At 42.8% G+C, this 13,520-nt stretch overlaps 1 protein-coding gene across 2 annotated transcripts in view; it reads right to left on the bottom strand.

The window, feature by feature from the left end:
- The window catches only part of cabp7a (calcium binding protein 7a), a 123,350-nt gene that overhangs the window by 25,873 nt on the left and 83,957 nt on the right, over window positions 1–13,520 (bottom strand). Inside the window, exons 1-2 of one of the 2 annotated variants that reach the window (XM_079517164.1) lie at window positions 7,926–8,212; window positions 1,548–1,691 (exon numbers count right to left, since the gene is read on the bottom strand). In XM_079517164.1, coding sequence (XP_079373290.1) covers window positions 1,548–1,691; window positions 7,926–7,977 — 196 coding nt within the window. In that variant the 5' untranslated portion in view covers window positions 7,978–8,212. Of the gene's footprint in view, window positions 1–1,547; window positions 1,692–7,925; window positions 8,213–13,520 lie in introns of those variants that run through there. The other variant, XM_079517163.1, reaches the window with a different exon arrangement.

A 13,520-nucleotide genomic window follows, 5' to 3' on the forward strand; every position in this document is an offset into this window, starting at 1 on the left:
TTTGTATCAAGTTTTAATGACCAAAATACACTCAGTTACAAGGCAGTCATGGGAACAAATGGCCCACGATGGAGTCACACAAGGATCTACTTGGTCGAATCAGCAGACACACGTGTGAGCACACACTAGGAACGAAAACATGTAGTCTATATACTAATGCAAGTTTAAAACTCCCCCCCCTCTCATGAGGGTGGGACTCAGAAGTATCCTTACTTACTGGCCAATCAGTGAGCCAGGACTGTCATGCAAGGTTCCCTATGAGAACTTAGCAACAGATGAAACTATACCAATAAGAATGAATGTACCATATAAAATATACAGAACATTATTTAACACCTGCAATGAAATAGTTAGACTGTATTCTTGACTCTAGATGCATATTTGACAAAGATACGTTGCATTCATGACAGACAGGACAGACAGATAGAGCAGAGCAGAGCTTGACCTAAGGTATGCCATGCAGCTGTTATCTTATGGATGCATCTAGGGCAAGGAGTTCACGCAGACCCCTGTGGGGTTTAATTACCCCCTCTGTTTCTTCAAGCCTAGTTGTAAATAACTAAGCATAATCTCAAAGGATCTTACCGTGAGCCAGTTGCCACAGATTGCATTGTATAGAAAAACAGCTGTCTCAACTTACGCTCTCCTCTTGTGTGCAGTCTATGCACCTAGCTGTTTAATAATATATCAACTGATTGATATATATGTGTCCATGTCTATAATATATCCATCACAAGTGTAATGCTTTATCAGTGTGTCGTCCACAGTAACAGCCTTTTTATTGAGTTGTGCTTTCATGTGAAATGTACCCATTCTGCAAACTGTTAATAAATGCTTCAATCAATCAATCAATATGAGAAAAAAGAGGTTGCGCATCAAATGGGTTTCAGTGGAGCGCTGAACCCAAATCCAGTATTATGTACATCAAAAAGTAGGCATTAAAAAAAAAAGTATAGCACATCCAAATCTTCAATAAATGGCGGACAAAGTACTCACATTCCCATCTCTTCATTGGCACTAGGGATGCACCGAAAGGGAAATTCTTAGCCGAAACCGAATACCGAATATAGGGAACAGTTGGCCGAAAACCGAATATTAGATTAATATTATATATCTTTTTTGCTACCATGGCCGTACCTTAAAGCTACCTGATTTATGGCAAAAGAAATGGTTATGGCAAAACTTAACTTAAATAATAACTATTATGGGTCCATAAAACATTTATTCAGCTCTTTTGAATGCATTAATTGCATACACTATTCGGTGGTATATTTTCTGCCTATTCGGGCCGAAACCGAATAGGCCGAAAATGCATTTTTAGCCATTTTCTGCCGAATATTTTCTGCGGCCGAATATTCGGTGCATCACTTTATTGGCACACATCAAAAAGGAACGCTCCTTTTTGGTGTGTGCCAGTAAAGAGATGAAAATGTGAGTACTTTGCGTGTGCGTGCGTGCGTGCGTGCGTGCGTGCGTGCGTGCGTGCGTGCGTGCATGCGTGCGTGCGTGCGTGCGTGCGTGCGTGCGTGCGTGCGTGCCTCTCTGACCGTCCATGTCCAGTCTCTGGATGATGACCTCCAGCTCCACCTCGTTGGGCATGTAGCCCAGGGACCTCATGGCCATGCCCAGCTCCTGCTTGGAGATGAAGCCGTTCCCGTCGCGGTCAAACACTTTGAAGGCCTCGCGGATCTCTGTGGTGGACAAGCAAACACACACACACACATACACACAGTCGCACACGCACACACACACACACACACACATAAACACAGTCGCACACGCACACACACACACACACACATACACACAGTCGCACACGCACACACACACACATACACACAGTCGCACACGCACACACACACAGTCGCACACGCACACGCACACACACACACACACACACACACACACACACACAGTCGCACACGCACACATAGGATATTAAAGTAACATGCTGTTCACATCATATTATTTTTCTTTTTTTTGGGGGGGGGGGGCGCTTTTTACCTTTACTGATATAAAGTATCCCATTTTGGGCGGGAACCCCTTTTGGTGTTAGCATTATGTTATGCTTTAGCTATTGAAAAATAGCAGACCTACAATCTCGTAGCGCACCACCGAGTGGCGCGCTATGAGCTTGTAGGTCTGCTATTTTTGAAAAATCGAAGAACGACTGACATAGAAACATAGCTTTTTCAGAAAACTGTCAGGATGTAGAAGACATTTTTAGAATCTGATCTCAGGTCAAAATGGGTTAAGTGGAGACCGACAGGAGTGACATACAGCACTGTTTGTCAGGAATGGGACTCGAACCAGCGACGTATTAGGAGCCTATGGGTGGCCGGACCGCTAGGCTGTTTGAACAAACAAACATTAAAGCTGTATATCCCATTTAGGCCTGACGTCAAAATAAAAAAAGTCCTCTGAAAGAATATATATTCAAAGATTTGTGCCGCATTTTCACGATTTTTCAAAAATAGCAGACCTACAAGCCACTCGGTGGCGCACTACGAGCTTGTAGATCTGCTATTTTTCAATAGCTAAAGTATAACATACTTACTGCCATAATTTGGCCGGCAGTGTAAACGGGAAAATCTGTCTGAACACACAGAGATCTGTGACAGATCCCATCTGGTCACTTTGCAGATGCAGTGTGAACTGTGAACAGTCGGCGCCAAATTGACCGGATTTGAGAAATAAAATCGGACGTGGCTGGATTTGACTGCAGTCCAAACGGGGCCTTATAGGGGCTTATCGGCCGGGGCTCGGAAGGAAAACAAGCGCTCTGCGCTCGCCATCCGTTGCAAAGCATCTGTGCTGGATTCTCGGCTGCAAGGCTATTATGTCAGCCATTATAAAATAAAAGGTAAACTGCAACCTCTACAGTGGGATCGATTTAGTATTGTGACGGCTGGTGTGTCAGGATGGCGACTCTAATGAAACAATAATATAACAGTCAGATGACCTAGAACGAAAGACAGACGCAGCTTAACCACAATTTACAATTTAGGCATTTAGCAGTCGCTCTTAATCCAGAGCGACTTACATTAAGCAATAACAAAAGCATGGCATATATCACATATATAAAAAGTAGTTATCATGAATCATGCGTAAACTAAGAACGTAACAGTGGAGTATCTATGTAAACTATACATACTATACTATATTATATATTATACATGTGTACTGTCTATAAAGTGCTATGACTACATAAAATGCAATTCTAGAGCTGTCTACGTAACAAGCTATAAGTCTGTTCAAAATACCATCTAAGTCTAAATAAAGTGCTATCTAAGGGGCTAGGCTAGGGCAAGTGCTACGGGCCATGGTGCATGGAGTCTGAAGAGGTGGGTTTTCAGACTACGGCCACATGAACCACATGAACCCTATAGTGTTAAAATGGGTGGACATTCTGCAATAAATATGCCAACATTCGGTGCAAATACAGTAACAGATCTACAAGCTCGCAGCTGTGCAGTGTTGGATTGTCACACTCATCTTGTTCTTACAACAGCTTCTGTTTCATCCTGATACCATCCATATACTCAGAAATACGCCCAACACTATAGTCCTCAAAGGACTGTTGGCGAAAAGCATCCCCTTTGATGTCTCTTGTCACTATACACAATACATCTTTAATGAAGCAAATTTGCAAGGGAAATAAAAATAATCGACGCACGACATTGTTTCCACGATTTCCACAGGGCTGGAGGACATGCTGCTTTCCTAGTGCTCCGTCCCCAAGAGGAATAATACATTGTCAGGCATCACAAGCTGTTAGGGTTTCTGTTACAGCGTGTTGTTCTGTTACAGCGTGCCAAATGAGAGTTCTTAGCATCAGTTCAACGCCTGACATTTCTCACATTCTTCACCTGTTTGCAGCCCATTCACCTCATGTGGCTCAGCTCAGATCACATCAGTCATCATCACTCACTCATTGAGCGTGTTCCTTTTTAAAAAGGACTAGTCCTCTACTTTCTATTTCCCTGACTCACTTGTTCAAGCTTTCTGTATTGCTACATCTTGGGTACAAAAGAGTCAAATCATTTTTGTTCTGAATAATCCTTCTATGAATTCACAGAAGCTCTGCGTGCGTGCGTGCGTGCGTGCGTGCGTGCGTGCGAACTAGTGTGCCACCAGAGTATCTTGGGGAACCGCAGGGGGCGCAACGTGCATAGTGTGAAGTCGGTCAGATCGGTGGAACTCCAAAAGATGACTTCCCATACACTACAGTATGGAGTATACCGGCGCCATGGATTGGCCTGGACTCCATATTTGGGCATGTCATACATGGACCTCCATTCAGTATTTTAGCTGAGACGAAAACTACCACGAAAGTCTCATTTTACCGCTTTCCTCGCAACAACAAAGCTGCTGCTCTCCCAAATCTGGCTGTGTCAGGCCGTCTGCCCCACACGGAATACTATCGCCATTTTATTTCATTGTGTCAACTAAATCCTCATTAATGCAAACTAGATTCAACGTACTCAAGCCTGCAAACATTCTAAATATGCCCCTGAAATATTTTACCACCTTCAATAATAATGATAAATATAGCTGCAAGCAGCGATAAAGCGGGACCAAGATAGAAGAAGAACAATGCACAAATGAGACCGACGAGCTGAGTTGTCGGTACCGGGATTTGAACTCGCAACCTTGTGGACCGAAGGCGGGAGCTCTACTGACTGACCTACACAGAGACAATCAGTGACTACATTGTAAACAGTAAAACCATTCAGTGATTTGGTAACAAGAAGGTGTGTCCTCATTTTGGGCATGTCTTTATCCATTACTACAGTGTGTTTTCACGCACAGTTAAAGTGTGTGTGTGTGTGTGTGTGTGTGTGTGCCTGCCTGCCTGCCTGCCTGCCTGCCTGCCTGCCTGCCTGCGTGCGTGCGTGCGTGCGTGCGTGCGTACAAACTTATCTTTGTGTGTGTGTGTGCGCGTGCGTGCGTGCGTGCGTGCGTGCGTGCGTGCGTGCGTGCAAACTTCTCTTTGTGTGTGTGTGTGTGTGTGTGTGTGCGTGCGTGCGTGCGTGCGTGCGTGCGTGCGTGCGTGCATGCGTGCGTGGCTGCATGCGTGTGTGTGTTAGGCAGACAATCGTTCATAACCATGGATTTGGATTGAAGATCATCTCTTTAGTTTTTGTGGTGTTTAACATAAGGTGGCTATTATAACACCAGTCTTTAAAGTTATTGATCTCACTGATATAGCCCACAGGGCGTTCAACAATATGTTCAAATAAGACTGACAAGCTGAGTTGTCAGTAGCTGGATTTGAACACACAACCTTGCGGTCCAAGGGCAAGAGCTCGACTGACTGAGCTACATGGAGACAATCAGTTACTCCATTGTTAACAGGAAAATCATTCAGTGTTTGTTCAGCATAAGTACTCAAACTTTAGTGTGTGTGTGTGTGTGTGTGTGTGTGTGTGTGTGTGCGTGCGCGCGCAATTTTCATTGGCTCATAAAAACTTAATTTTTTCACTTAGAAAAAATGTGCTACGATTATTTGTCCGTATAGGTCCAAAGTTCACGTGTAGAAGTTTTCGTGCATTTTGAGCAAAGATTCTGGGAGGAGTTACATTTGAACTGTTTTTCATATAATTCAAAATGGCGGGTGATCTAAAGGTCAGAGGTCAAAAGTCAGAACACGAAAGTTGTTCGGCATGAGGAGACACATATGTGTATCAAAGTGTCATTGCCAACGGTCAAACGGTTCATGAGATATGCACGTTCAAAGTTTGCAAGTTTGCAAGTTTTGCATCAATTGAGTGCTATAGCGCCACCATTTGGCCAATCGTGATGGGCTTCGCATAGTAAAGTGACATAAGCATGTGTGTGTATTAGAGGCAGAAGAATAATTTTCACAAAACAGCAATTTTCATTGGCTCATAAAAACTTCATTTTTTCACTTAACAAAAATGTGCTACGATTATTTGTCCGTATAGGTCCAAAGTTCACGTGTAGAAGTTTTCGTGCATTTTGAGCAAAGATTCTGGGAGGAGTTACATTTGAACTGTTTTTCAAATAATTCAAAATGGCGGGTGATCTAAAGGTCAGAGGTCAAAAGTCAGAACTTGGAAGTTGTTCGGCATGAGGAGACACATATGTGTATCAAAGTGTCATTGCCAACGGTCAAACGGTTCATGAGATATGCACGTTCAAAGTTTGCAAGTTTTGCAAGTTTTGCATCAATTGAGTGCTATAGCGCCACCATTTGGCCAATCATGATGGGCTTCACATAGTCACCGTTTGGCATGGTCCTCTATCATGTTGACAAGTTTTGCGCAAACCGACTGCACGGTTCAGTCAGAACAGCTATTTTTGGCAGAAGGAGAATAAAATAAAGTACTGATCATATAATTCAAAATGGCGGGTGATCTAAAGGTCAGAGGTCAAAAGTCAGAACACGAAAGTTGTTCAGCATGAGGTTACGCATTTGGGTATCAAAGTTCCATTGCCAACGGTCAAACGGTTCATGAGCTATGCACGTTCAAAGTTAGCATTTTCAATTGAGCGCTATAGCGCCACCATTTGGCCAATCGTCTTGGGCTTCGCATATTCACCGTTTGGCATGGCCCTCTACCAGATTACCGCGTTTCGCGAAAACCGACTGCAGCTATTTTTGGCGGAAGAAGAAGAAGGAGAAGAAGAAAAATAAACACAAAAACAAAGAGTGACCAAAGTCACTGCGTGACTTCTTGGTCCCTAATAATAGTCTTTATTGTCTCCACATCATATCTTTTTTTTGTCATTGTTTTTGTCATGGACACAAAACATTAATAATTCTACTTGAGTTGGAAGCATTAAGACCCATTTTAACCCTCAATGGCTTCCTTTCTGAAAAATAACATCATTGTAAAAAGATTCACGTGTTTAGATATTCTATTTACAATGAGATTCGGACGGGAGCTGGTGCCACTTGGACCACTACAAAATGACGTCGGACTTAAATACTGAATACAGTGGCCTATATACTCAGGAACAATGCAGCCGTTTTATGCACAAATGATGTGCATAAAATGATGTGCCGACCCCCAATATAAATTGACTGCTACAATAACCTTAATAATAGAGACAATACACCATAAATAAATACTGAAACCAGATATAATCATTAGGGAAGGTGTATGCATGTACTATGTGTACTATATGTAAACTCTTCATTTCCACTTTCCAGCCATTCAGTTGAGAAAAAAAAAAATCTTTTATTTTTTGAAAATAATTTGGCGACCCCCCCGGGGGGTCGCGACCCACGGGTTGAGAACCCCTTCAGTAGGCCACTGGTCTAACTGCAACACATACTGAGAGCAGCAGAAAGTGTTGCTTGTAGCTCTAAAAGTCCTCGGAGGAGGTGCTGCTGTGCAGCGTTGATTTCATCCACTAATACTATGACGAAACATGCTCGTCGACTACCTTTTTTCACTGACGAAAACTAAATGGAAACGATATGAAACTAAACTATGAAACTAAACTAAACTATGAAACTAAAACTAAATGGAAACGATATGAAACTAAACTATGAAACTAAACTAAACTATGAAACTAAAACTAAATGGAAACGATATGAAACTAAACTATGAAACTAAACTAAACTAAACTATGATGACTAAAACTAAATGGAAACGATATGAAACTAAACTATGATGACTAAAACTGAGGCTAAATATATATTGACAATTTCGTCAACAAATTAAAAACTAGACTAAAATGTTAGGAAGGGACTAGTGGACAAGAGATCCAGTATAAGACATTTTACACTTGGTTGCATGCTGAAAATAGCAGATCTACAAGCTCACAACGCGTTGCAGCATGGTTGTTTTTTTTTCTTCTAAGCAGCTACTGTATCTAGACAGGCTTTGACTTATTAGTTTTCCAGTATTTTCGAGACTGCAAAGTTACATTGAGTTTGTGGAAGATTTCACTTATCTGGGCAGCCTTATCAGCCTTATCGGACAGTGGGGCATCAAAAGACATCAAAGCAAGGCTGGGAAAGGCTCAGGGTGCCTTCTCCCAACTCCAATCCATCTGGAGATCAAAACAATATAGCCTTAAAACGAAGATGCTCCTCTACAACAGCAATGTCAAGTCTGTTCTGCTGTATGGTTCTGAGAGCTGGAGAGTGGTCAAAACAGACACTAGGAGAATAGAAGTGTTCCACAACAGATGCCTCAGACGTATATGTCAGATCTTTTGGCCGTATAAAATATCAAACAATGAACTGTACAAACAAACAGGGAGCCGGAGCATTACTGTCACACTTTGCCCTATAGTGTGGGTAGTGTTTGCCGAAAATATAAAGCACATGTAGGAAGAACAGCCAAAAGTTGGAGAAAACTGTCAGACAGAGACCTTGGATGCAGAGAAGGCTCTGACTGACTGGCAGTGGGAAGTCTCCCTACTTATATAGGCTAAGCCCCTCCCACGGACCATACCAACCCTAAATTGATTCCACAATTTCCCCTGTTACTCAATGTCCAGAGACATCACATTTCATATACACACATTTAAAGTGTTAATATTCCACACATTATATACACAACGATAAACTCTAAACAAACCCTCATACTGTTGGTATGTTCCCCACACCCCACAGCTGATAGTTGCTCCCTGCAATGGAGTAAACCAATTATCAATCAACTTGAATCAAGCATCAAATAATATATATATAAAGTTCAATTCAGTGTCAGTGGCACAGTGAACTGCCACAATTACAAAGGACATTACACACAGACGCCTGAGATGGCTAGGACTGCATCACAAAGGTGGCCTTACGATGGACACCACCAGGCAAAAGAAAACCTGGGAGGCCCAAGACCACCTGGCGCAGAACTGTGACGCAGGAGCTGGACCAGATGAACCTGTCCTGGGGAGGAGGGGAGAGCACCATGCTGCCAGGGATCGGATGCAATGGAGAGCGCTCATTGGAGCCTTATGGTCCATAGGGGACGAAGAGGAGTGAGTAAGTAAGTAAATGGTAAATGGTGCATTTATATAGCGCCTTTATCCAAGGCGCTTTACAGAGATTGTGCATTACATTCACCCATTCACACACACATTCATACACCGATGGCAGCGGAAACCATGCAAGGCACCAACTAGCACATCGGGGTTCAGTGTCTTGCTCAAGGACACTTCGACAGTAACTCTGGGGGAGCCCGGGTTCGAACTGGCAACCTCACGGTTGCCATCCAGCCACTCTACCCCTGAGCCACCGCCGTTTCATCATAAGTAAAGTTACATTACATCCAATTTATTTTCTACAGACTTTAGGCAGAGGAATTTGAAAACAGGCATGCCAACATGTCTGTCTTGAGAGACAAGGCAGGATCTGATATGAATGATCCTGTTTGTTTCATCATGATGTACTTAGTATTTTAATTAATGCGGTGTTGCAAAGTCTCTGTTGAGCAGTGATGGAATAATTAAGTACTCCAATTATTTACTACTGCACTACAGATACAAGTACAACGTTGGCAGCGCCGAGTCATCGCCATGTTGGCTTGTGGTGGACATTAAGACCAAATTTGACTGAGGGACTGCCATTGGATTTGTTTGAATGTCATGTGGAAGCAGGGAATCATAGCTTCAAATTGACATATTGGTTGTTCAGTTTGACCCACCAGTTTTGGAGATATGGCTTAGCAGAGATATGTCTTAGCAGAGATATGGCTTAGCAGAGATATGTCTTGCAGAGATGTGGCTTAGCAGAGATATGTCTTAGCAGAGATATGGCTTAGCAGAGATATGGCTTAGCAGAGATATGTCTTGCAGAAAACAGCGAGTTGAGAAAACAGGCGTGAAAGGTTTAAGTATTTATTAGCTACTTTTGTAAGCATTAATTTCATATTTACATGTCGATTTCAGCACTTTCAGACATGCTCTATATGTGAAGAGTCTGCCTGTGCTATTAACTCCTTTTTTTTTTCTCCTCTGGTGAAAACCTGGAATTTGCGCGATGGCAGTCTCTCAGTCAAATCTGGTCACATTTTTGTCAACATCATTTTTTTACCACGGACATTGACTAAAACTAAAATCTAATTTTGCTGCCAAAAACAACACTGCTCAGTGCATTCCCTGAACCATTCCAAGCATGTCGTTCCATTCCCTGAACCATTCCAAGCATGTCGTTCCATTCCCTCTTATCAAAAGGACTCCAGGAACACGTAGAGGATCAAAGGACCTGCATCATGAAGAGGAAGGAACTCCAATCCATGCCATCCCAGAGCAACCATCAATGAGCCAAAAGCTTATTGTCTGCATACGTTTCTCTGAAACGGCACAGCATCCATTCCTCTCCTTTTGTCCTCGTCGTGATAAGCAGCTAATTTGCTTCGTTTTAAATGCAACACATTTCATCACCTGTCCACGACGAACGTTGCTGCTGCTTCGCCTCCCGCGGCACGCTTCAATGTCAAACGCCTGATTAGTACTCAGAGGACGTCACTCCAGAGATGAATTTTAACCCATCTTGGGCGGGAAGGGAACCCCTTTTGGTGTTAAGCATTATGTTATGCTTTAGCTATTGAAAAATAGCAGATCTACAAGCTCATAGCGCGCCACCGAGTGGCGCGCTATGAGCTTGTAGGTCTGCTATTTTTTGAAAAATCAAAGAACGACTGACATAGAAACATGGCTTTTTCAGAAAACTGTCAGGATGTAGAAGACATTTTTAGAATCTGATCTCAGGTCAGAATGGGTTAAGATTCACGTGATGTGCAAAACACATTAAGAGCCCAGAGTGTCATGTTGTTTAACTCTGAGAGTATGAAAATGGACCCATGACGGGTGCATATTTAACCCATTTAGACCTGAGAAGTGATTCTACTAAATTGTTTTCTAAATCAGGACAGTTTTCTGAAAAACCCTATGTTTCTATACAGTTGGAGGCCATCGATATTGTCCTTTTCCCATTTTGGGCGGGAACCCCTTTTGGTGTTTTAAACATTATGTTATAATTTAGCTATTGAAAAATAGCAGATCTACAAGCTCATAGCGCGCCACCGAGTGGCGCGCTAAGAGCTTGTAGGTCTGCTATTTTTGAAAAATCGTGAAAATATTTATTTCAGAAAACTGGAGGATTTAGAAGGATTTTTTAAAATTTTGAGGTCAGGCCTAAATGGGTCAAATAATAAGGGACAATATCGGTGGCACCCAACTGTATGTCAGTGGTGCTCAACCTTTTTCATGTCAAGGACCCCCAGAAGTATGATGTAATTGGCCGCCGACCCCCGATCTGAGAATATGTTGTTCCTGCAGGCCCCCTCCCCACCCCCACTCCCCCCAGAAGTTAAAAAAACATTCGCTCTGAAAGAATATAAATGTATTCAAAGATTTGCGCCACATTTTCATGATTTAAAAAAAAAAACAGCAGATCTACAAGCTCGTAGAGCTGCTATTTTATATTTGAGTATTTTACGGAAAAGTCCTTCTGCACACCTACAAAGGACAGGTGAGTCGGATAACAGGTAGAAAAAAGAGAATCCCGCACACTGTCTTCACTTAGGTTGGAGTTTATTGCAACGTTTGGGTCGTCAGACCTTCATCAGGCATATTTGAGTATTTAACTCAGGTCTCTTTTGGGTCCATTTGTACACACTGTTTAAATGAACGGGTTTCATATAAGATCCCTGCATGGTGTAAACCAGGGGTTCTCAACGTTTTTGGCCGGGGACCCCCGAAAATGCTTTGGCAACGTCTCGGGACCCCCGCCCCGCCCCCTCCCGACCCCCAATATAAATTGACTGCTACAATAACCTTAAACCATTTTGGGCGGGAACCCCTTTTGGTGTTTTAAGCATTGTTATAATTTAGCTATTTAAAAATAGCAGATCTACAAGCTCATAGCGCGCCACCGAGTGGCACGCTATGAACTTGTAGGTCTGCTATTTTTGAAAAATCGTGAAAATAAAATAAAAAAAAAATCTTTTATTTTTTTATTTTTTTTGAAAATAATTTGGGGACCCCCAAAATAATTTGGCGACCCCCCGAGGGGTCGCGACCCACGGGTTGAGAACCCCTGATGTACAGTACGATGTTCACCATTAGGATCAACACACTGAAACATGAACCTGTGAGTCACATTGGAGTCAGATCATTCCTCAACAATAGAGCAAAACCTACACGTGTTGACGTCTATGTGCTAAGGCAGGGGTTCTCAACCCGTGGGTCGCGATCCCTCGGGGGGTCGCCAAATTATTTTAGGGGGTCCCCAAATTATTTTCAAAAAAATATATATATATATATATTTATTTTTTTAATTTATTTTTCACGATTTTTCAAAAATAGCAGACCTACAAGCTCGTAGCGCGCCACTCGGTGGCGCGCTATGAGCTTGTAGATCTGCTATTTTTAAATAGCTAAATTATAACAATGCTTAAAACACCAAAAGGGGTTCCCGCCCAAAATGGGTTTAAGGTTATTGTAGCAGTCAATTTATATTGGGGGTCGGGAGGGGGCGGGGCGGGGGTCCCGAGACGTTGCCAAAGCATTTTCGGGGGTCCCCGGCCAAAAACGTTGAGAACCCCTGTGCTAAGGCAGTGCAGCTCCCCCGTGAGACGGCAGAGAGTGAGCGCTGCATACCAACACGTCTAAACAAACAAAACAAATACAAATCTAATGAATGCTTAAACAAAGGGTAATCTATTTGTAACCAAGCGGTAAGTATAAGTAGGGAATCAACTGTCCCTTCAGATAACGATTTAAAGTGCATAAATCGCTACGGAACACGGATAGCATATACACACGTTTCATCACAGAAAAATAACTGCAAGCAAAGGCTTCTCAAATAGCACCCTATTGATTTTGAGGATTTACTGTGCATTATTTTGCCCCTACGATATGAATGGGGATGGTTGAAGTGCACATGATTTAGCGATGTGCCCAGGGCCGGATCTACCATATGGGCACTTTGGGCACGTGCCCAGGGGCCCTTGGCCACCAGGGGCCCCTCAAAAAAATAATATATATATATTTTTTTCTTCTTTTTTTTTTAGCTCCACAGAATTAATCCGAATTAAATAAATGGTGTTTTATTGTTGGTGAGAAGGGCAGCTAAAAAGTGCAATTGTGTGTAAAGCAGCAACAATGCGCTAGATTGGCTGTCACTCTGTGGGGGTAAGCGACCGGAAATAGGCCAATATAACGGCATAAAACTGCCCCAAAACGGCTCCAAAGAGGTGTTAATCCGGCCCTGACAATATGAATGGTGGGATGGTTGAAGCCACATGATTTAGCGATGTGCCAGTGTTGCAATGCACGTCCAGGCCCCGAGCGAGAATACACACGGCTGACACTCTATGACAGATATTTCGGTCGGGAACAAAGCGAAGAAACACAGCCGGGGATCAGTGACAGTGGAAAATCGCCCTATTATGCCGGCCGCGCCAGCCAGCCAGCCCGCAGGAAATTACTTGTATAACCCATTTAGAACTGAGCTCGATTCTTGCAAAAATGTCTTCTAAATCATGACAGTTTTCTCTGGGAAAACTTATGTTTCTATGTCAGTGGTTCTCAAAGTA

Source organism: Electrona antarctica (assembly GCF_951216825.1).
Source record: "Electrona antarctica genome assembly, chromosome: 12".
Classification (NCBI taxonomy): Eukaryota; Metazoa; Chordata; class Actinopteri; order Myctophiformes; family Myctophidae; genus Electrona; species Electrona antarctica.